Consider the following 21,886-nt stretch of genomic DNA (forward strand, 5'->3'; position numbering starts at 1 on the left):
GTCTCTCTCTGTCTCTCTCTGTCTCTGTCTCTGTCTCTGTCTCTGTCTCTGTCTCTCTCTCTCTCTCTCTCTCTCTCTCTCTCTCTCTCTCTCTCACACACACACACACACACACACACACGGGTGCTGGAATGATGGCTCAGCATGGACCTCTCTTCCAGAGGACCCAGATTCAGTTCCTAGAACCCACACAGCGGCTAACAACTGTCTGTAACTCCAGTTCCAAATGATCCCGCGCCCTCTTCTGGCCTCTATGAGCACTGCAGGTATATGATACACAGACATACATGCTTGAAAAATGCCCATATAAGTAAGAAGAAAGTAAGCTCTGTGGTGGTGGGGTGCTGTATGTCTTTAATCCCAGCACTTGAGAGGTAGAGGCAGGCAGATCTCTGAGTTCAGGGTCAGCCTGATCTACAGAGTCAGTTCCAAGAGGCAGGGTACACAGAGAAACTCTGTCTCAAAAGGAAACAAGATAAATAGATAAAATTTAAATATTTAAGAAATAAAACAAAAATTTTAAAGTCTGTTTTAAAAGAATGGGTTTCATCTTGACATTTTTTTTCATCTGTGACTCCAGACAGGATCCAAAGAGGAGGTGTAGTTTTCCTCTCTGGGTTTTATGGAGAATTCCTTTACCCTTCTGTGTTAGCCTCTTAAAGTACCACAACAACCTTAAAAGGGCACAGGAAAGGGCTCCAACTTGACATTTTAATACATATATTATTGTGCACTGTGCATATTAGAGCCCCCTACTATTTGGGGGTGTATTTATATTAAATATTCTTTACTTGTCTGAAATTAAATCTTAACTCAGCGTCCTGCAACCCTAATAGACTTTTCGATCCAGTTACACAAACTGCTCTCAGATGTGTGATCCGATGTTCCTTCTGAGTCATTTTAACTTCTCAAGAATGGAATCTTAGGTTTTCCAGAAGAATTGTCTGGCAAAGACTGTGGAGGTCTCCTGCTTCGTGCCATCATGGTGACTGGAGGAATGTTACAGTGAGGGAACGTATCTGAGGATGCTGAAGGCAAGCTCTCAAAGAGCATCAAAGACCCAGGGGCATTTGGTTATATCTAGGAAGAAAGGGTTTATTTGGTTTATACTTCCATATCACTGTTCATCATTGAACAAGGTCTCTCTCAAGGTCAGTACGGGAACCCAAACCCAGCAGGAGTCTGGAAGCAGGAGCTGATGCAGAGGCCATGGAGGGATGCTGCTTCCTGGCTTGCAACTTACGGCTTGCTCAGCCTGCGTTCTTATAGAATCCAGGACTACCTGCTTAGGGATGGCTCCACCCACAATGGGCAGGGCCCTCCCCCATCCATCACTGATTGGGAAAATCCCCAACAGTTAGAGCATTTTCTCAGTTGAAGCTCCCGTCTCTCCGGTGACTATATCTTGTGTTGAGTTGACATAAAATGAGCCAGCACGACAAACGTCAAGTTAATCAGTGGAGCAGAAGGCCGTTCTCCATCCCTTCGCTTTTCTTCCTCGACCCTTTTAGATAAATACTTTTCTCCATCAGTCTTATCCGTACCCACTCCCCCCAAATGTCTGGAAAATATTGCTTCGTGTGTGTTTGAGCACTTCGGACGTTGTCTCTGCCTTCACACACTTTCCAGTTCAGTTGGAGACAAACACCCACAGAAGAAACAGTACAGGTAGTGCTGGGATGGCCGCACCAAAGGAGCCCAGGGGAGCATCTCCCAGTGAGCTAAACAGTCTACTCATCCAGCCAGAAGAGGGGGTGTCTGTACCGATCACAGCAGACTTCTCATGAAAAGCGTGCTTACAGCCAGCTATGCACTTTTCTCTTTTGTACTGCTGACAACAGCCCCTCTGTGAGGCCTCGTGTAAGTGGCTACAGGGAAAGTGACATAGAATGTTGGAAACAGTGGTAGCTGAGGTTGCACGTTCTGAACCTGAAGTTGGGTAGAGGATGGGAGAAGAGAAGAGGGAGAGGAGAAAGGAAGAGAAAACGCAGACGGAGCATGGAGCATGGTTCTCATGTGTCTCACAAGTGGCCCTAACACTTAAGGTTAACTAAGTTTACCTTCCTCCTCATTCAGTGAACATTCATATTCGTTCAACATTATAGGCTTCAAAACTAAAATCACGGCCCTGGGGCGATTTTACATGCTAGAGTAGAATTTTTTTTTTAATTTATTTATTTACTTATTGGTCCGTTTGCTTTTGTTTTCCAGACAGGGTTTCTCTGTGACGCCCTGGCTGTCTTGGAACACGCACTGTAGACCAGGCTAGCCTCGAACTCACAGAAATCCACTTGCCTCTGCCTCCTGAATTCTGGGATTTAAAGCGTGCAACACCATTGCCCAGTTGCTGTTGCTTTAATAGGAAAATAAGCGTTAAATTCGTCAAATGGTTTTAGGCCTAAGGCGCTAAGATTGGGAGGGGCTCTGGGTAGGGTGGGTTTATTTTGAGAAGGGGGAAGGAAACTTCAAATTTAGAAATGTTGAGGATACGGGTTCCAAGAGAAGGCGTGTGTAAAATGGGATCACGGTGTCCGTTTCTCCGGACTGTGGGGACGACTTAATTCGAAAACACACGACTGTGAAAAGCAAAGCCTTCCACAGGGAAGGCTGACACGAGCGCTTGCCGTGCGGGTGGAACCTTCGGCGCGGAACCACGATTTCGCCCCGGAAGTCGGAGTATTAAGCGGGGACCACTCCGGATTGGCGGAACCTTGTCCTGTCCCCTCTCGCCCCGTCCTGTTTCCGTGGCAACCACGCGAGCAGAGTGGGCTGGCCGCTCAAAGGCAGCGTTTAGGGGCGGGGCTTGCGGCGGAAGCGGCGTCCGCCCGCTCCGTGCGGTGCGGGCTGCAGAGATGCTGCGCGCGGGGTGGCTGCGGTTGTGTGCCGCGCTCTGCAGCCTCCTGCTGGGACGGGCCGAGGCCCCGAGCCCTGGGGTGCCGCCGGAGCGAAGCCGGCCCTACACGGTGCTGCGGGGGCAGAACCTGGGTGAGCGGGGCGGCTCGGGGTGCGGGTTTGCAGACAGATCCCGGCGCGGGGAGCTTGTGCGGGGCGCGGGCGGGGCTCGGGCGGGGCTCGGGCCGGGCGTGGAGCGGTACCAGACCTGGGCTGCTAGTCCTCGCGAAGCCGCTTTTCCTGCTGTCAGCCCCAGGCTTGGGAACCAGCGCTCTCTCCCTGTGTGCTGGCGGCACCTGCTGGAACTGGAAGCTGAAGACCCGGGTTTGTGCTCTCCTGTCGCGCTCTGTGGGTTAAGGCTAGGCAGCCGGGCTCATCCTGCATCCTCGTCCTTTGAAATGGGCCCGGTTCTCTGTGATGGCGTTTGTAATTGACAAGTTTTAGCATTTCGTGCACACCAGGTGTTTTGCTCATATCTGTTTATATATATGTAGGGCTAATGAGAAAAGTAGAGATTCCAGCCCCATTCTAGAGAAAAGGAAAACGAAGCCCAGAGGTAAAGTTGTTTTACTCAGGGATACTCGGGTAGGAAGTGGTGAGTGTCAGTACTTGAACCTGGGGTTTGTGGGGGCTTGAAAGAGCTTTAGGGGGTATCTGTTACACACACGCACACATTCACAAATGAGTGCATGGCAGTAAGAGGACCTTAGCTGGGTAGACTTCACAGTGAATCTGTCTGTCCTGTCTCAGCCCTCCCTTCCGTGATGTAAGTGACTACCTGCTATCATTTCTGGATTGTCTCCAGTCTGCCTGGTTCCTTCTGTGTTTTGGCCACTAACTTGGTACCTATCCAGCATTCCACTGGGTGGCTCTCATGGATTTCCCTTTAGAGCTGGGTTTATCACCCTTGATACTACTGACATCTTGGATCAAGTGATTTATTTTCTTGAGAGGGGAGGTAGGGGGCAGTCTCCTTTACCCTTTGGATGCAGACACACCTGCCACCCAGAGTGCTGCCTGTTTTGATGAGAAGTGAAGTGTTTGAAGGTAATCTATAGTTGGGCTTAAAGGAATTCTTTTAACTGGGTTTCCACTTGTTCCAGTTTATTGATTTAGAACATGAGGGTCAGTGATGGGAAGTGACCATAGGGTGGTCTAAAATTGTCTTTAAAAAAAAAAAAAGATTGATTGATTGATCATAAGTACACTGTAGCTGACTTCAGACACACCAAAAGAGGGCATCAGATCCCATGACAGATGGTTGTGAACCACCATATAGTTGCTGGGGTTTGAAGTCAGGACCTCTGGAAGAGCAGTCCGTGCTCTTAACCTCTGAGCCATCTCTCCAGCCCCCAGGGCAGACCTTTAATCCCAGCATTTGGGAGGCAGAGGCAGGTGGGTCTCTGTGAGTTCAAGGCCAGCCTCTTCAGGACAGCAGGTCTGCGCAGAGAAACCCCATCTTGGGAAACAAAAACACACCCAGATGCAGACCTGGGGAGACGTTTGCCAGGTGGTCCTGGCTGCAGCATCCATAAAGGTCCTATAATGACATCCGACCTTTTGGAGTCGGGGCGTGCTCTGTCATGTTTGTCCTCTCTCACTGTCACCAGGAAAAGAAGAACCTTCCTGTATAACGACCAGGCTAAGAGGGAGAGATGGGGGAGGGAGTGGGGCAGGCACAGAGGCTCTAAGATGACTGCCTGGAGAGTACTCCGGTCTTGTTCAGAGGAAGGGCAACTCGATCAGAACCACCACAGTGGAACCTGGCATGGGCCCACGTAGTCAGAGCTAAATGTTTATAAATTTGCTTATTGAAGGTCACAGTGTTTGGAATGTCTCGGAAGACTGCTGCTGTCCATTAAGGTCAGTGGCTGGTTATTGATGTCATCGGGTCCTTAAGGCCTGGGCCACCAGGCTCAGTGGTCACCTGTAGGCCCCACTTCTCCCATTACACATTGGATATTTTAGATGGGAACTTTACTCTCAGAAGCACAGTGGGCACTGGAGAGACACGGCTCAGCAGTTAAGAGCATCAGCCCCTCTTATAGAGGACTGGGCCTTGATTTCTGGCACCCACGTGCCAGCCTAAACTTTTTGAAACTGTAGTCCCAGGGAATCTGACCCCTTCTTGAGACCTCTGCAGGCACCAGGCACCTGGCACCCATGTGGTACAAAGACATACGTGCAGGCAAAACATCCCACACATAAAAGTTTTTAAAACACACACACACACACACACACACACACACACACACACACACACACACACACACACACACACACACACAGAGTTGGGGCCTGGAGAGATGGCTTGGAACTTACTAACACTTTCTGCTTTTTCAGAGGACCTGACTTTGGTTCCCAGCACCCACTCTGGTGGCTCACAACTGCCTGTAATTCTAGTTCCAGGGACCTTTCTGGTCTCTGCAGGCACCTGTACAAACATGGCATATATGCACTTACAGGACACCCAAATGTTTCACCACGCACACGCACACGCACACACACACACACACACACACACACACACACACGCACATGCACACACACAGGAAGTTGAGCCAGAGGTGGCACAGCAGGTAAAGGCCCTTGCTGCTGTCCCAGTGACCCGAGTTTAATCAGTCTGATCCCCTTGTATGCACAGACACTGAGAAAAAAATAAGATTTAGAAGACGTTTGTTGGCTTTGTATTTTTTTAAAGCAGTTTTGTAAAGTTGTTTCTGTTTTGGTGAGAAGACCTTCTCAGGGTTCAGCTAGCGCCTGAACTGGCTCATCTGTCAAATCTTCAGGTTTTAAAGATGAGGCTGGGCTCCCTGGCTCTGTCATCTTCCATAATGAGATGTTCTCGGAACAGAAGCTAGAGGATCTTTTTTTCCCAACCAACCAGATTGGGTGGTCTTCGCAGCCTTCCAAAGGCCTTTCTTGGTATTTAGTGGGGATTGGGCCTAGAAGATGCCTCAGTAAGAGTGCTCAGCCTGCAAGCCCGAGGACCTGAGTTCAAGTCCCTGACACCCACATACAAAGGTGCACATGACAAGGAACTTTCTGGCTGCCCAGCCAGCCCAGACGGAAACAGCAAGCCTCGGGTCCCATGGGAGATTCTCTCCGAAGGCATCAAGTCATGGAGCAGAGGAGGAAGAGATCTGATGTCTTGTGTAGGCCCTGCACATGGGTGTACAGGGGTGTACGCTTGCACACACACATGCCTGTGCCGTGCACATATACGACATACAAAAATAAATTCGGTGGGCAGCCAGTGCACGTTCCTTTGTTGTCTGCCAGGTCCTGCATGCATTGGTTCTCCACGATGCTCATCTGCTTGTGCACGTGCTGGGCTTGTCCTGGCCTCAGGACCCTCCCTTTGCTGAGCCCTGGGACTGCCCTGGCCACCTGAGTTGTCTCTCAGAAGGAGCTCAGTGTGCTGTTTCCTCAGGTGCCTCCTCCCCTCCCGGTTCTTCCCCCGGCACAGGGCTGGATGAAGAATGCTCACGCTTACTTTCCCGTATCTGTGGGGTGACTTGAACGAGTGCCCGTTCATGGCTACTTCCTGGCACCCTGTGTAGTAAGTACCCTCGGTGTGAGTCGCAGTTGGATAAATCGTGGAACCCTGAGCCTCCACGAGGTAACTTGTTTTCCCTTTGCAGTGTTGATGGGAACCGTCTTTAGCATCCTGCTGGTGACGGTGGTCCTTATGGCGTTCTGTGTCTACAAGCCCATTCGTCGACGGTGATGGCCACACAAGGAAGCCCTGCTCCAGGTTTCTGGGACAGAAGTCGTGTTGCACATGGGCCACTGGAGACGGTGGAATCAGAACTTCTGGGCAGGTGGTAAATGCTTCAGGGTGAGGAAGCCTCTAGAAGTAACTGTTTCCCTCACGTCAGCTATTGGCTACTGATCTCTTCCCTTCTGTTTGGTGCATTGGTTAAAAGTTAAGCCCAAAGCTCTAAGGTTCCTCGTAAAGACTTGTCCATCGCAAAGAAGAACCACACTGAGAACTAATCACTAATGCTTGAACTAGTAAGAGGAAGACCTAACACGTAGACCTCCCCTGCTTTCAGCCTTTCTGTCACAGTGTGTCAATCACACACGGGGGCCAGCAAGATGGTTCAGCAGGGCACCTGCCATCGAGGCGGATTTTGATTCCTGGAACTCGCCCAATGGGAGGAGAGGCCAGTTCCATGGGTTGTTCTCTGGGCTCTACACAGGAATACATAAACATAAAGCACACCACGTCTCTTATTCTGCTGAGCTGCCCTCGAATACCCTGGTTGCATGCATTGCTGATTTGGGGAACTTAGTCATCATTCCTTGCAGCCTTGGCGCCCAGCCAGAGTTGAGTCTGAGGTCTGTGACCGTGTGTCCCCCTTGGCCTGGAAGGCTCGGGGTGGCAGCCTGAGCCGGTCTCCCTTTCTCCCTAGTGTAGAGGGTTCAGCCATGTGTCCCCTGTTCAAGCTGCTGTGTTTACAAGACTGTCTGCTTTTCGAGTGCTGCTACTGAACTAGATTTCCCCTGTGGGTACGTCCCATTGTTAGAGGTTATGAGTATTTATTTTAATTTGCTGTGAAGTTGTTGTTATGCTTAATAGTGGATTCCCCTCAAACACAGCACTGATCTTCTTGTGTTTTAACTTAGCCTGCACTGATGTGCACAGCACCTCACTGTGGGGTCACGTCTGGAAATTGTAACCTGAGCCATTAAATGTCAGTTAAATCGGAGAGAAATCTGTCTGCTGTCCTGTGTCTCCTTACGTCCCCGAGTGTGTGGGATGCAGGAGCCGGGCTAGAGAGGTCTCTGTGGTTAGAGCACTCGGTGCCTTTTTAGAGAACCCAGCTTTGGTTCCCAGCACCAGAGGATCGGATGCCGTCTTCTGACTTCAGGCACCCAGCATTCATGTGGTGCACTGACTTCCAAAAGGCAAACACTCACTACATAAAATCCTTAAAACCCCAAGGCACTAATGCACCTGTGTTTGCATGTGCGTGTGTGTGTGTGTGTGTGTGTGTGTGTGTGTGTGTGTGTGTGTGTGTGTGTGTGAGAGAGAGGGGGGGGGGAGAGAGAGAGAGAGAGAGATATGAAAGTATGAATCTGGCCTGATTTGTTTAAGGAAGACCTGAGTAGTGGAGTTTAAAATAGTTTGTTAAATAGTAGAGCTGAGAGCCAGAGCCAGCCGGGGCAGAACAGGCCTGCAGTTTGTTCCAAGGCCAGCTAACCTCTCTGGTGCTTGTTTCCTTATTAGCAGTAACACTGGTGCTCTGAAGTCGGTGGTATAAAATACTGAAATGTAGGAGGCATGGCAAGACCGTCCTCCCCAGCAGGACATGGTCACCCCGCTTCCAGACCATTCTGTGTTGACAGGCTACTGTGATACTTGTTGGTTTTTAAAAGGAAACGCTGAAGCTTTTCCAAACCTATAAACCCTAATACTTGTCCATTGCTTGGTAGACCAGCCAGACATGGGTCAGGTCCCAGGGGCACTTGGCTCAACTTTTCCAGGCTCTTGTGTCCCAGGGCAAAGAATTAGACCAGAAATGCAAGCTCAGGAATAGAAACTGTGGGGCTGGAGAGATGGCTCGGCTAAGGGCATGCATTGCTCTTCCTGAGGACCCTCCTCTTCCCAGCGCCCGCATCAGGCAGCCTGTGGTCACCTGCAGCCCCACCCCCGGCTTAAGGCCAGAGCGCTCATGTGTCCCCTTCCCTCCTCGGATACAGGCAACTAAAGGTAAGTATTTAAAAGAATAAAGGAATTGCCAGGCCTGGTGCTGCACACCTTTAGTCCTAGCACTCCTGAGGCAGAGGTGGGTGGGTCTCTGAAGAGTTCCTGGCCAACCAGGGCTACAGAGAGAGGGAACTCAGAGGTGCAGGGCAAGGCCCCTTAGCCAAACCTTCCCCAGACATTACCTGTGTGGCCAGTCGAACATGTGACCAGTCTACACCACACACGGGTGCTGCTTGAGGTCTGGGGACTGGGAGCACAGTCACAGTTTCCATCTGGATGCCAATCCTAAACCCACACCTGTTTCTAGACTGAGGTCTAGGCAGCACTGTGGTCTCCAGCACTCACTCACGGTCCCAGAGTCACCTAGTTTGTAGTCCCATCTGTCTCTTCCTGCTGTTGTGGTCAGGAGGCGCCTGAGGCTTCTGCCTGCTTTGTCCTGTCACCATTCAAAGCCTGCTTTTCCTTCCTGCTACACTTTGTGCCAGCCCTGTGTACAGGTAGAGCTCAGTTTCAGCTAGCCAGGGAACTGGAATCTTGGTGAACTGCTCGTTGCATGGGCTGTACCTCATGCCTTCAAAGGGGGGTGTTCTTCCACATTCTTGCTCCCCAGAGAACACCGACGCCCACATCGGAGCCCTGACATTGTTCGTCACCAGCTACCTGTTTCCTTTTAAGGCCCAGATTTTCACCTGAATGCCTTAAAAGCAGCCCCCAGCACCCTAGCTTCAAGGAGTTGAGTCTGTTTAGTGAAGGGGTACGGCTGGGAGTGAGTCTGCAGTGCCGAGGACGGCAAGGATCCAAGTGGCCCCACCCTCCTCGCTTATTTCCGTCTGTCCATGAGATTTGAGGCTGGGAAGGCGCTCGTGCAGGACAGGGAAGGGGTGTGTGCGTGCTGCTCTGTGAACAGGAAGTGTGTGTTCTGGCGACGCAGTGACTGGAGGACACGGAAGAGACAGGACTCCGGCTGTCGGGACACTGAGCACCCTTTATGGAAGCGGATTTATTGGTGTTTTGAGAGAGAACATGGGAAAAGCTGCGACACGTCGATGTGATGCTGAGTCCCGTTTTAAGTGGCTTCTGGGAACAGTCACAGATTCCAGGAGAGCAGAGCGACGGAATACAGACGCAGAGGCTACCTAGAATCCCCCTCAGTGAGTACGCTTGGCAGAGCCGCGACTCCCTTTGTGTCTCTGCAGATGTCAAGCGAGCAGACCACCAACCTGTGTATGGAACAAATGTTCCCATGGTGGCCTGTGTGCAGGGAGGGGATTCTGGTCAGACCATGACAAAAAAGGCCATGAGGAATCAAACTCAACAATCCTTTGTGTCTCAGAACATTTTACTGGCAACACTGACTGTATCAGACAGACATTCCTGGGAATGGTGGGTTCTCTTCCTATCCCCAAAGAAGCATAACAGGAAACAGACACAGAACAGAGGAGGGTACTGTCTTACCACGGGATCAGCACAGCCTCATGGGGGTGAATGCCTGCGCCGGGGGAGGTGCAAGGTGCCCTTGCCTGTACTCCCCAGGGTTGGTCTGTTACGCAATAGGTATTTACAGGAGGGTTAGACAAAATAGTTAACTACTAAAGGTATCCAAAAGAGGCCTGAGAAAGTCTGGTTAAAATGCATAACCTTGTATTGCTACTAATGGGAGTAGTCAGTTTTATATCTTTTAAAAATAATAAAAAGATTCTGTTAAAAAATATATTTTTTCCAGAAAGATGTTGATTTGAACTCTAAAAAGCAGTGTGGAGTCGTCATTTTTCCCTTTTGGATGAAGAGCCTCTTCTCCATGTTTGCTCCCTTTCTGGCTTCAGGTCTATCCTGTCCCCTCTGTGAAGCCAGGCCGTGCAGCTGGCTCTCCCCACTGGAAGTCCGGCCTGGAGCAGGCACAGAACACACTAGCTCGGCTCGTCCAGTGGTTTGGCCAGCTTGTGCGCTCTGAGAACCCAGCCCCGGGTCCCCCTAGCTGCTCCTCCAAGGACAGGATTAGCTAGCTGCCTTTGGTTTAGCCTGGAGGATGCTGCTCCCAAAGGAACTGCCTTTACAGATTTCAAATCAGGTCCTCAAGTGTGTGGAGTGAGGTGGCTTAACACGGTTAGTAATTTTTAAGGCTAAGGCAACATCCGTGGTCATCTATCTTAATTAGATGCAAATAGCCATAATCTAAACTAGAGCCGATACATATCCGCTTGGCTGGGGTGAAAGGCGTGGAACAAGGTGGAGATGGGGCCGTACGATGGCGATGCGGTAGGAACCCTACAGGAAGGACAACTAAGAGGTCAGCAGAACCCGTTTCTTTGGTGAACAGGAAGGGACGCCTCCGGCTCTGACCCACTCCACAATGGCTGCTGTCCTGTGGAAAGAGCACCCTGACTCCGCAGTAGCTTGTCATTTCTGACTAAGATGCGTCTACTAGCCTGCAGGCTCAGCATTTCTGTCTAAAGCTGGTAGTAAAAATGTGACCTGCCAGGCAGGACAGCGAATGGAAGGTGACGGTGCTCCCCTCCCCTCGGCGTGGAGACGGGGGCTCTGCCGATGCCCGCTTCTCCACTCTGGGGAGTCCCTGGTCCTGCACCTCTACATAAGGGAAGGGCGGCTGCTGTCTGCAGGAAGTGTGGCCCTCTGCCCTCGGTCCTTCTCACTGGCACAGCACTCCCTGCTCCCAGAGCCTCTGCTCTGCAGCCCTGCACGAAATGTCTACTTCTCAGTGAGTGACAGCTGTAAGACTTGCTGGAGTTCCGCCTCTTCCTCCTGGAGCCTTAGCTCCTGTTCTGCCAGTTCTTTGGCAGACAGCTCCATGGCCAGCCGCAGGTCGCTATCGAAACGGCTGGAGTCACTGAGGCCACCCGGGCACCGGCCTTCCATGTTAGTTAGGAGACTCTCCTGGATGGCCCTGGGGTGGAAAGCGGGAGACGGTCATTCCTATCTTGGAGGCAGGCGGGGACAGTAGCTACATTTATTTCTTACTGGCCACTAAGGGTGCACTGTGCCAAGCACTCCTGAGGTGGCGTTGCTGCCCCGCCCCCCCCGCCCCCTCCCCCGTGACCCAGCATCACCCAGCACAAGGCTGTGAACGGAACTTGGTCTGTAAGCAAAGCTGAGGTGTTTGACCTATAGTGCTCACAGATGCCCACCACACAGGAAGGAGGAGGAATGACTGTCATTCCCCCAAAGGGAAGGAATCCAGCCATTTCCATTGCTCCTGCCCGCCAATGTTAACACTGTATGTCCTTGCTCAGACAGACCTGCAGTCACACAGTCACAGAAGACCAAGCCAATCAGAACACATTTACCCGACGCTTTGCTGCGAGCACTCCTAACCCGAGCTCCAGCCAGCACTCAGTGCCCCTCGCTCAGTTCAGAGCTGGTTTAATGAGCGGCCACAATGAAAGAAGCCAGGAGAGCTGACTCTTCAAATCTCCTGCTGAGATTTTACACAAACCACGCAGGTGCCCCTGTACCAAGTGCCTGTGCCAACCCAGGGGTGACAAGAACCACACCATGAGAAGCCCCATCAGTTACCTCTCATACTGGGCTTCATAACTGTGGGCATGGCTGACCCCTCCATTTGAAGCTGGTCCTGAAAGATCCTGCCAAAACAAACAATGGGTATAAACACCTCATAGACGGAACGATTGCCAAACCGACATGAATGCAGTGAGAACCAGACTCTCGGTGTTTACGGCTGGCCTCGGACAGTGACTGACAGCACTGTCAGGCTATACACTTTTCTAACATGTGGCACGGGGCATCCGCTGTTACCCTGGATTCAAGGCCACCACCTCCTCAGACTTTACATAGTTCCAGTCTAGTAAGAACCATTAGCCTCAGGCAACATTCAACCAACCGAGACCCGGCAAGCTTTGAAGACAAACTAAGAAGACATAGTTGCTATCGGTTGCCCTAGACTCTGGCTATTGTTGTCGTCGGAACTTACACGTACCAGGGTCTTTACGGCGGGAGAGCAAGGAGAAGCTCGTTTGCACAGAGAGGAAGCACTGACAGCAGAGCAGGCAGCCTAAGCTGCCAAAAACTGAACACCCCCCACCCAAAAAAACGAGGGCTGGAAAGATGGCTCAGTGGTTAAGAGCAGAGTCTGCTTTCCAGAGCCCAGATTTGGTTCCCAGCATGCACATGACAGCTCACAACCATGTCTAACTCCAGCTCAGGGGATCCAGCACCAGGCACAGGCACACATGCAGGAAAAAAGCACCTATAAACACTCGCTTTTATTAATGACTCTGGAATGGGTCTGTGACGGAAGTGGGCAAGGAATGAAGGGAGGAATGAAGGAAGCGAGCAAGCGGGTGGGGCTCCAAGGGCAAGGGGCTCTGACCACTCAAGCCCCAGAAAGCTGTGGCATGAGGACACTGTGCTCACAGCTCTGAGGCTCCAACTGAGCAGGGGCTATCTCACCAGGAATCCCCAGCAGACTCTACATATTCTGCTGAGTGGGCGGCAGGAAGAAAGAAGAAACGAATGACCAACAGATGGACAACAAAAGCCCAGGACACACGGCCATTGTAGACCACATGACCCTGCCTCAGAGGAAAAGACAGTGTTTACACTCCAGGGTTTCCTTTTTCTCTGTCCCCATGTCAATGCTGACCTCTGCCCAAGCTAGGAGCAGCAGAGAGCAGAGACCACACACCAGAAATAGATGAGCAACAGCACCAGAAGCCACAGGAGGGAGGGGACAGCTAGGGTGTCCTCAATATTCAGGCTGTTTCAAGCGGTTGGGGTATGGAGGAAGGAGGCATAACTCTACCTCCTTCTGACCTTGCTTGATAAGCAGGAAGAGTTTAAGGAGACTCCTTAAAATGAGAAGACCTCAAGCCTAAGCTTCCAATCCCTCACACCCTTGACTGAGCCTGCGCACACCCGACGCTTTGGGGATCAAAGTCCACATCACCCCCGTAACTGAGACTACTTTACAAACGTTAATGTCAGAGCTACAAGACCACGAATAAAGCACACACCCCTGACAAGACAGCAGCTACACTGGTAAACTCGACAGGAAGCCTGTCTGAAGACACCGTACAAACGGTGCCAACAGGGGCGATGTGGACAGGTCTCTTAGGTAGCAAGCCTTGTGAAATGACCCACGCAAACGCTGTGAACATTCCAAGCACGTCACGCAGAGCGAGTGTTCTAAGTGAGAAACTCCTGAAGCTGGGGGTGAGGGAGGCGTCAGCCCCGCCCCGCTGACGTCCCACCTGGCTCCTGCTGGACTCCAGCAGGCTCTGCTGGATGGCGAACTGCATGATCTCGTAGTCCTCGTCTTGCAGGTGCACGTTTCTGCCATTGTCTTGAACGTGATAGGATTCAGGGATTTCAAATACAGACTGGTCAACCTCGAAGTTCGTGGCATCAGAAGCTGAAACACAAAGGCAGCTGTCCAGGTCTCCATTCATTACAACCCGTTCAGATGAGTTGCTTTTGAGACAGTGTCTGTATAACTCAGGCTGGCCTAAAATTCAAAACATAGCCCAGGCTGGCTCAAACTCAAACTGCCTCTAACTACAGACTGTCTTACTCCTGGACTCAAAAGCCCCTCCTGCCTCGACCTCCACACATTGGGTTACAGCAGGAGCTGCTGCACTCAGCCTAAAAAACATTTCAAACCAAAAGGAACAAAACCAGTAACAAAGAACCCAAGGGCTGAGGGTGGGGCGTGGAGGGGCGGGGCAGAGAGTGTGAGCAGAGCTGAGCTTGACAGCAGGGGAGGCTCCTGGCCCCGCCCCCAGGGCTACACGGCTCCGCCCCCAGGGCCTTAGCTAAGTGGGACCAGACAATAAAAGGTGAAACAAAGAAGCCAGGTAAAGTCTTCATCATCAGTTTGCTCCTTGGAGACTTTAAAGGGAGAATCAGGACAGTAAAATTCACAGCAACAACAGCCTTTGTTCTTTGGTTTTTCTTGGTGGAAAAGTAACATATGATCATAAGGAAGGAAACAGAGTCCTGAGACCATGGCCAGAGCATAGCCCCACCCCGTCCTCCATCATCCAAGCTGTTTTCCCCTGCATCTAAACTCTCCTCTTCTGCAACCCAGATTTGCTTCATTTCAGAATGTTTAGTATTCAAAACATGATTTTACAGTCTCAGCCTTCCCGCTTTACCTGCACACTCGGCCTGGGTCCCTTCCACGCTCTGCCTCTCTTCAGCAGTGCTGCAGCCATTAACATTTCCGAACGTAATCCTCGCGTTTAAGACGTGGAATAAGGGGATTTCTGACCAATAAAAGCTTTTATTAGTAGGCCTCACTGAGAGCTGTAATCATCTGCTACCCCCATGCAGGGCATGCTTCATCATCCACAGATGGGGAACTGAGAGTCGGACACAGGGAAGGCAGGAGTCAGGCGTCACGAAATGACCCAAGCAGCACTGTCTGCACTACTCCAACCCCTAAAGCGTGCCTATGTATCAAGAGATCTGAGTGTCTAATGCTGTCGTTTAGCAGTGATCTAGGGGCCGGGGGTGAGCAGCTGGGGAGGACCGGGGGTCGGGGGTGAGCAGCTGGGGAGGACCGGGGAATGCAGATGATTAAAAGTCCCTCAGTCATATTTAACCGAACCTATTTTGACGGGGAATCCAGGAGGGAAGTCCAATTTGATGAAATCTCTCAATCTTGCAAAGTGAGCGCTGGTGCGAGCCATGAGGTCAATGATGGGGATGACCTGCTCCACGAGGGAGAGTGGGAACTCCTCGCACATCCACAGGGTAGCTTTAAACCTGCAGGTCGACAGGCCCCTGCCACTCAGAAGGCTGAGCACACACCACGCTCCCAACCCCACCTCCTCATCATCCCTCAGCTCGGACTAGGGAGGAGAAAGGCCTGCATTTGCTGCCTACCCGTGCAGCCAACCTCCTGACCGCATTCAATTCATCAGCTAGATTCTACTGGCAGTAAACACATGCGTGTGCGCATGTGCACGCACACAGACACACAGACACACACTCACACACTGCACACACACATAAGAGCTCCGCCATCTCTATCCTCTATGACAAAGGCAGGGAGCCACTGACTGTCGGTTTTTGCCAGATTAAGAACCTCAACAATGGGCTGGAGAGATGGCTCAGAGGTTAGGAGCACTGACTGCTCTTCCAGAGGTCTTGAGTTCAATTCCCAGCAACCACATGGTGGCTCACAACCATCTGTAATGGGATCTGATGCCCTCTTCTGGTGTGTCTGAGGACAGCCACAGTGTACTTATATATAATAAATAAATCAATCTTTTAAAAAGAGAGACAGAGAGAACCTCAACATTACTTTAAAAGGAAAGGGGCAAGGAATCAGCAAACCACAGAAGACGCAAGATGCATCCGGGTCTCACACTTACTTCTGTGTTCTAATCGTCAGCTCCTTTGGTCTTCCAATGTCCCGGTCTTTCAGATCAAAGTCTTCATCAAAGTACTCGTCGGGCGTGATGGCGGTGGGGTTGTTCACAGTGGCACACTCCGTAGTGAGGTCCTGCTGATCCGAAACTAAGGAGAGTCAAGACTGCCCGACCTTAAAGCCTACTACAGCTTCACAAAGAGCAGAGTACACAAAGAGCAGGCAGGTCTGACGGGAGCCGGCAGAAACAGGCCCAACAGTTTGAGCTCATGCCCTTTCCCTGTCTTTGTGTCCTGCTGGAGAAGGCCCCTCATGAGTGATTTAGGGGACTTGGCGTTCACGTCTGCAGCTTCAACGCTGCAAAGGAAGCTGCATCTCTTGACCCCTAGTGACATTATCGACCCAGATGCTTGGTTAGTTGGGGTAAGGAGCCATGTTGCAGAATAAAGGCAGCCTGGCTTAAGAACCACGCTCAGAGGACCCTTGTTTATCAGAGAGAGAAAGAGCCCGTTTCCAGGACCTGCCCTTCCTCCAAAACCTGGACTTTTCCAAGTTTCATTCATCCAGTTCTCTCCCAGGAGCTCTTGGGAGCTTTGTGAGCCTGTCCAAGTCATGTGACCTACTCAGGACCCAGCAACCGCCATCACAAACAGGAGAGGGGCAATCTTTTCATTTAGCTACCCAAACACCCTGTCTTCAACTCACCCCTTGAGCACCAAACTGATGTTCCACAGTTCCGAGCAGAGACTCCAGTGGATTCCGGTCCTCTAGAGAGGAGGAAAGTTCAACAGAGTCAGTTCCCTCACAGCGATTGCCAGGTCCTGATCCAAGCTACCTACAGTAGGGATTCCATTTGTAGGTGGGGAGAGAAAAACCACCCTCAAAGGCGAGGTTCTCATTACCTTGTCATTAGGAGCCTTAACCTGGAGGGACCAAGAGCTCACCACGGAGCCCACTGTTACATGTGATTAACACAGGCCAATGAGGAAAATGCAAAAAACACAAGAATTCAGGCAGCACAGCTGTGGCACCTGGTGAACCTCGGAGTGAGTTGGGTCCCCACTGCCAGCCAACTGCTCACCGGGAGCAGTGGCAGTTAGCGGCCAATTGTAACTTCCTGCGCTTTCCAAATGTGTGCACGCGGCAACTCATCTCCTCCTCTCAGTGGCCGGCCCAGCACCAGCTCCATCATACTACACAGCAAAGAGGCCTACTGCAGGGACATCGTCATGAGGCCACAGAGCTCGCAAAGCCTATATATAGTAACCACAGATCCACAGGGATTCGGCCCAGAGCTGGCATGAAAATCTCGTCACTATAATGGCAGCAAAGTCACTCATCCTGATGATGGGATTCCCAGTATCTTCTTGATAGCCATTGCTGCTGCTGCTGAACCTTACAGCTGTTGTCCCTGACAAGGTAACAAAGAAGCCCTCGAGAGTGGCTTTAATTACAACTGAAACCAACATGAGAAACTCCTCCAATGAGTCAAACTAAGGAAATTTTTACAAAGAAAAGTTAGGATTCGCATGTCCAAACACATTTACCCCAAAGAAACACAATGCTGTCTACACCAGTGGTTTTAACTCGTGGGTCCTGACCCCTCTGGGAGTCGGAGGATCTACTCACAGGGGTCCCCTAAGACCGCTGGAAAATACAGATATTTGCATCATGATTTGTAACAGAAAAATTTCAGTTATGAAGTAGCAACAAAATAATTTTATAGTTGGGGGGAGGGGGCGTTGCCACAGCGTGAGGAGCTGTTAGAGGGTTAGGAACGGTGAGAACCGCCGGTCCACACAATCGGTGCTTCAGTGGGGAGAGAAGGCGGGGCTTACCTTTGTACCTCTTCTTCTCCTCCTCTGTCAGGTGCTCTGTGCGGATCTTGGTTATCACGCTCACATTGTTTACCGAGTAAACCTTGAGGGATGTGTGCAAAAGACAGTTGTGACACGGGGGATCGAAAGCCAACAAAAGCACAGCAAGACCAGGAATGCGGAAGCAGAATCAAGCAGATCCAGCAAGATAAAAGCAAGAAGTGGCCAACAGCCCTCAGGCCCTCAGATCGACAGCCCGCCCGGGATGCGCTCGGTAGTTAAACCCTGCATCCTCAGGCTACAGGAGCTTGGCAGGTGTCCTGCAGATGGGGTGTCCAGTGGGCTCCTCCTGCTCCGGTCTCCCGTCATCTGTGGGGCTCTCCTGACAGTACTGACTAAGCCGGACCTAGGCTCTCTAGACCAGCACTCTTTCCACTGACAAAAAAGATTCTAATTGCCAGAGGGAGCCAGCACTGTGCTGTCAGAGCCGTCTGCGGGGTCTGAATTTGCCGTGTGCTGACAGCTGCAGAAACCACGATCTCTACCACAGCAGCTGTTTCTAAATGCATCTTGCTGAACATAATGGAGCTTTTCTGGCTCCCTCAGAGGCCAGCAGAAGACCCTACCGCACCTGGCTCTCTCCGTCCCTGCTGCACATGAAGGGAAGGCTAGCAAACAGCCTGTCAACTGACGGCATACCAATGACACCACAGACACCCGTCGTGACACCGAACTGGCTGCACTCATTTTTTTTTTAAGCTGAGGCTTAGAGTCAGCGAAGGAAATTACTTATATTTTTGGTTGTGAGCCTAGCCTTTAACGGCTGAGCCATCTCTCCAGCCCAGGAAATTACTTAAAGCTTAAGTCACAAAGGTTCATTCACGGAAGCTATCTCCTACACGATATCTTCTTCAAAAGAGATAAACGGACTAAACTTAATAACGATAATGATATAATAATAATAATAATAATAATAATAATAATAATAATATCAGGCACACTTTTCCATTTTCTGAAAACTCAGTAACATGAAACAGCGAGTAGGGGACACAGAAGAACTTACTCCCCAGGGATCTTCCTTCTGGCAGATGCAGGGAAGCAATCAGAACAGACTCCTCATTTGCACAGACGCTAAAAAGCTAAGTGACATCTTACGTGAAGAGGCTGCTTTTACCTTTGCTTCGTAGCCATTAACAACTTCCGCTTTATCTGTCCTCCAGCCCCAGAATCCGGATTTAGTTCTGACAAGAGTGAACACCACACATTTCCACGTGTACGGCATGCCATTCCGAGTTCACCCCCTTCCCCCCTGCAGACCCTTACAGCCTCCCTGCCCCCGACATCAGGGAAGGACACTTGGAAATTGTGGATGCTGCCAATGACAGATGGCTCACACATCCCCTCCCCCTCCCACGGTTATGGATGTGCCGCACTGCAGGCAGAGAACACTTTCACTCTTGGCTTTACAGGGCTTGCCAGCACAGGGGGCAAAGGTCACGACATTGGTTGGACAGCTGTCCTAAAGAGATGAGTAGAGACAGCCTGTGTCCAAGGTCTGCTTGCTACAAGGAGGCGCCTGGGTCATCTCCTGCAGACAGGGGCCTAAGAGCCTCTTCTCTGCCCAGGATTCCCAGGACTGTGAACACACAGTTCCCCGCCTCTAGGAGGAAGGCGGGTGGGAACCCAGAACAATGTTGAGAGGCCAGGAGAGGCCACTGAAGCTTTCAAAATGACCAGTGTCAGGTACAGCAGGGAGGAAGGACCTGAACATTGGGTTTTCAACCCAGCCACTGAGACCAGTCTGTGGGTGCGGGTTGAGGTGGCCCGGGGTTGCAGATGTACCTGTATGTAGCATGGGCTATGCGCTTAGAAACCCAGTTAATCAGAGCGACACACTTCTAGGGGAAATGTATTCAGGATCCGGGAACAGCCTCTGGTTCCGATTAGTTTTCTTTTATGTTTTTGTTTAAAGAAGGGATCTTGCTATGTAGGCCAGACTCTCTGCCCCAAACCTGTGAGCCTCTTCCTTCCTCCAAAGTGCTGGAGTTACTGGCAAGAGCTGCCCACTGCTCCTGGGTGTGACTGCTTTTCAGAGTCCTGGGAAGAGCGGCCCATCAGCCCCGCCTTTGTCTAGAGCACCACACCCTAGCTTTGCCTGGCACTGGGTGGCGCTGTCACCAGTCTGACCCAAGTGAAGTATCTTGTCATGGAGGAAGCTCAGGATGGTGGCAGGCCAGCTGTCTCACCAAAGCAACGCTCAGTTTATAAATTTTATATTTCCGTAACATAAATGCCATAGAAAGGAATTTCTAGTGGGATTCAGTAAATCAAATCAGGCGACATACTGAGTTTTATGGATCTGCTTTAACCCATCATAAAAGGAAGACCCATGGGTGTTAATTTTTCTCCACACAGCAAGAGACGGAGTCCTAAAGGGCCTCTGGCGAATGCTGACTACTCCAGCTTACACAGCTCAGACAAGAACAGGGCGCCGGGGCTGCCGCACCCGCTGCTCAGACAAGAACAGGGCGCTGGGGCTGCTGCACCCGCCGCTCAGACAAGAACAGGGCGCCGGGGCTGCCGCACCCGCTGCTCAGACAAGAACAGGGCACGGGGTCGCACCCACTGACTAGCGGGTCTCAGCCCTTGCTGCCGCCAATGACTGAACTCCTTTGCTTAACTCCATCCTTTGCTGCACTAGGCTAGGCCGGCATGTCATGCTCCTCTGCTGTGCTCCTCCACCACGCTCCTCTGCTGTCCTCATTTGATCTCACACAGCCCCGCTCTGACAGCGACTGAGTCAAAAAGCTCAGACTCCACTATGTCAAACCCGCCTGTGACCCCTGGTGCCTCTGTCAGCTCTGCACAGGCATCTGAGGATGACAGGACCCAGCTTCCTTCTGTCTGTCCCACTGGACACCAGCACACACGTAGCAGGCGCTGTGACACAGTAATATGGAGCTTAAAGGAGGCCTGGAGCAGCAGGGGTCTTTTCCTTGTGGCACAGCATTTAGGAAAAGTCAAAACCAAAGCTCGGCCAGTTACATACTGTCTCCCGAAACTCACCAGGGAGGGCAGCGTCTTATAAGCACAAATTTCCTAGTATAGGCCTGGGAAAAGGACAACGGTAACCGTTGCGATGTGGCAAAGAACCACGGAGAGAGCCTCAACTGGACAGTCGTCCAAGTGTCTTTGGATCAGCAAACCTCGCACTCAGGAGCTGCTCAAGTCTCTATTTACGCCCACACCCACTGATCACATATGAACATCATTAAAACAAAACAAAACCCCAGCTGCCTCTCAGCACCCTCGCCTCAGCCCACTGTCGGCCTCAGGAAAGCCAGCCTGAGACCACGGGATACACAACGTGCCTCCGGCCCCAGTACAGGGGATGCACTCTTGTTTCCCATCTGCACTCGGTGGACTGAGGCCAGGAGTTGCCACACACTCTGGACAGCCTCCACTCCACAGCAGACAATGGCTCTAACAATGCCCAACAAGCGACTCCAATCTCAGGCGCTCTGCTCGGAGCCCACTGGTCTCCTCCCTCCCGGTAAGAGAGAGCTGGAGAGTCAGGCCACTTGCCCACAGCCACCGGCAGTTTCTCGTGCTGCTCTAACCTCGGCTGATGGGTTGTGGCAGTGACGGTGGCCTCGTCTAGTCTGGAGCCTCTGTGGGGCTGCCCTGCCTATGAGGCTCGGGCTGAAACCTAAGGACGTCAGGCAAAGACCTGCACATGACCCCAGAGTTGGTCCCTAAACCTCAGTGTCCCTAGCCAGGAGGCTGGCAAGAGGACGTCCTCCTTCAAGAACCCAGTCCCTGCTCCTGAAGCAGAAACAGCCCCCAGATGTGACACGTCCTCCTCCCTGTCAGACACCTGCTTTTGTAGCTTTAATAAACAAAAAGGGCAGTGACCTTTTAGACTTGACTAAAGAGATGTCTGAGTTTTCTTCACCAATCAGTAGTGGAAACAGAAGAGAGCAATGGTAAAGAGTCAGTCAGCACACTCGTGAAGAGGAGCGGGCCTGGGTCCAGGGACAAGGTCCAGATTACCTCAGGTTACACTGATTCACAGGCAGCAGATGTGACATCCTAGGCAAACACTAGAGACCC

The 21,886-nt window shown here is 51.4% G+C and overlaps 1 protein-coding gene, 1 long non-coding RNA gene and 1 other non-coding gene across 4 annotated transcripts in view; 1 reads left to right on the forward strand and 2 right to left on the reverse strand.

Moving 5' to 3' along the window:
- Positions 1-566: 566 nt before the first annotated feature.
- LOC116886011 lies at positions 567-687 on the reverse strand. Its single transcript, XR_004386080.1, has one exon. It is a non-coding gene; the product is annotated as a small nucleolar RNA SNORA26 (small nucleolar RNA).
- A 2,015-nt stretch (positions 688-2,702) lies between these two features.
- On the forward strand, positions 2,703-7,613 carry LOC116885613. The gene is made up of 2 exons (XR_004386026.1): positions 2,703-2,985; positions 6,537-7,613. It is a non-coding gene; the product is annotated as an uncharacterized LOC116885613 (long non-coding RNA).
- A 1,960-nt stretch (positions 7,614-9,573) lies between these two features.
- Ankrd13a (ankyrin repeat domain 13A) overlaps positions 9,574-21,886 on the reverse strand; it is a 29,901-nt gene continuing 17,588 nt past the window's right edge. The window contains exons 7-15 of one of the 2 annotated variants that reach the window (XM_032886422.1): positions 18,948-19,014; positions 17,795-17,876; positions 16,662-16,723; positions 15,961-16,091; positions 15,192-15,349; positions 14,737-14,847; positions 13,834-13,994; positions 12,140-12,207; positions 9,574-11,510 (exon numbers count right to left, since the gene is read on the reverse strand). In XM_032886422.1, the coding sequence (XP_032742313.1) occupies positions 11,315-11,510; positions 12,140-12,207; positions 13,834-13,994; positions 14,737-14,847; positions 15,192-15,349; positions 15,961-16,091; positions 16,662-16,723; positions 17,795-17,876; positions 18,948-19,014 (1,036 nt within the window). In that variant the 3' untranslated portion in view covers positions 9,574-11,314. Of the gene's footprint in view, positions 11,511-12,139; positions 12,208-13,833; positions 13,995-14,736; positions 14,848-15,191; positions 15,350-15,960; positions 16,095-16,661; positions 16,724-17,794; positions 17,877-18,947; positions 19,015-21,886 lie in introns of both variants that reach the window. The other variant, XM_032886421.1, reaches the window with a different exon arrangement.

Source organism: Rattus rattus, chromosome 16 (genome assembly GCF_011064425.1).
Source record: "Rattus rattus isolate New Zealand chromosome 16, Rrattus_CSIRO_v1, whole genome shotgun sequence".
Classification (NCBI taxonomy): domain Eukaryota; kingdom Metazoa; phylum Chordata; class Mammalia; order Rodentia; family Muridae; genus Rattus; species Rattus rattus.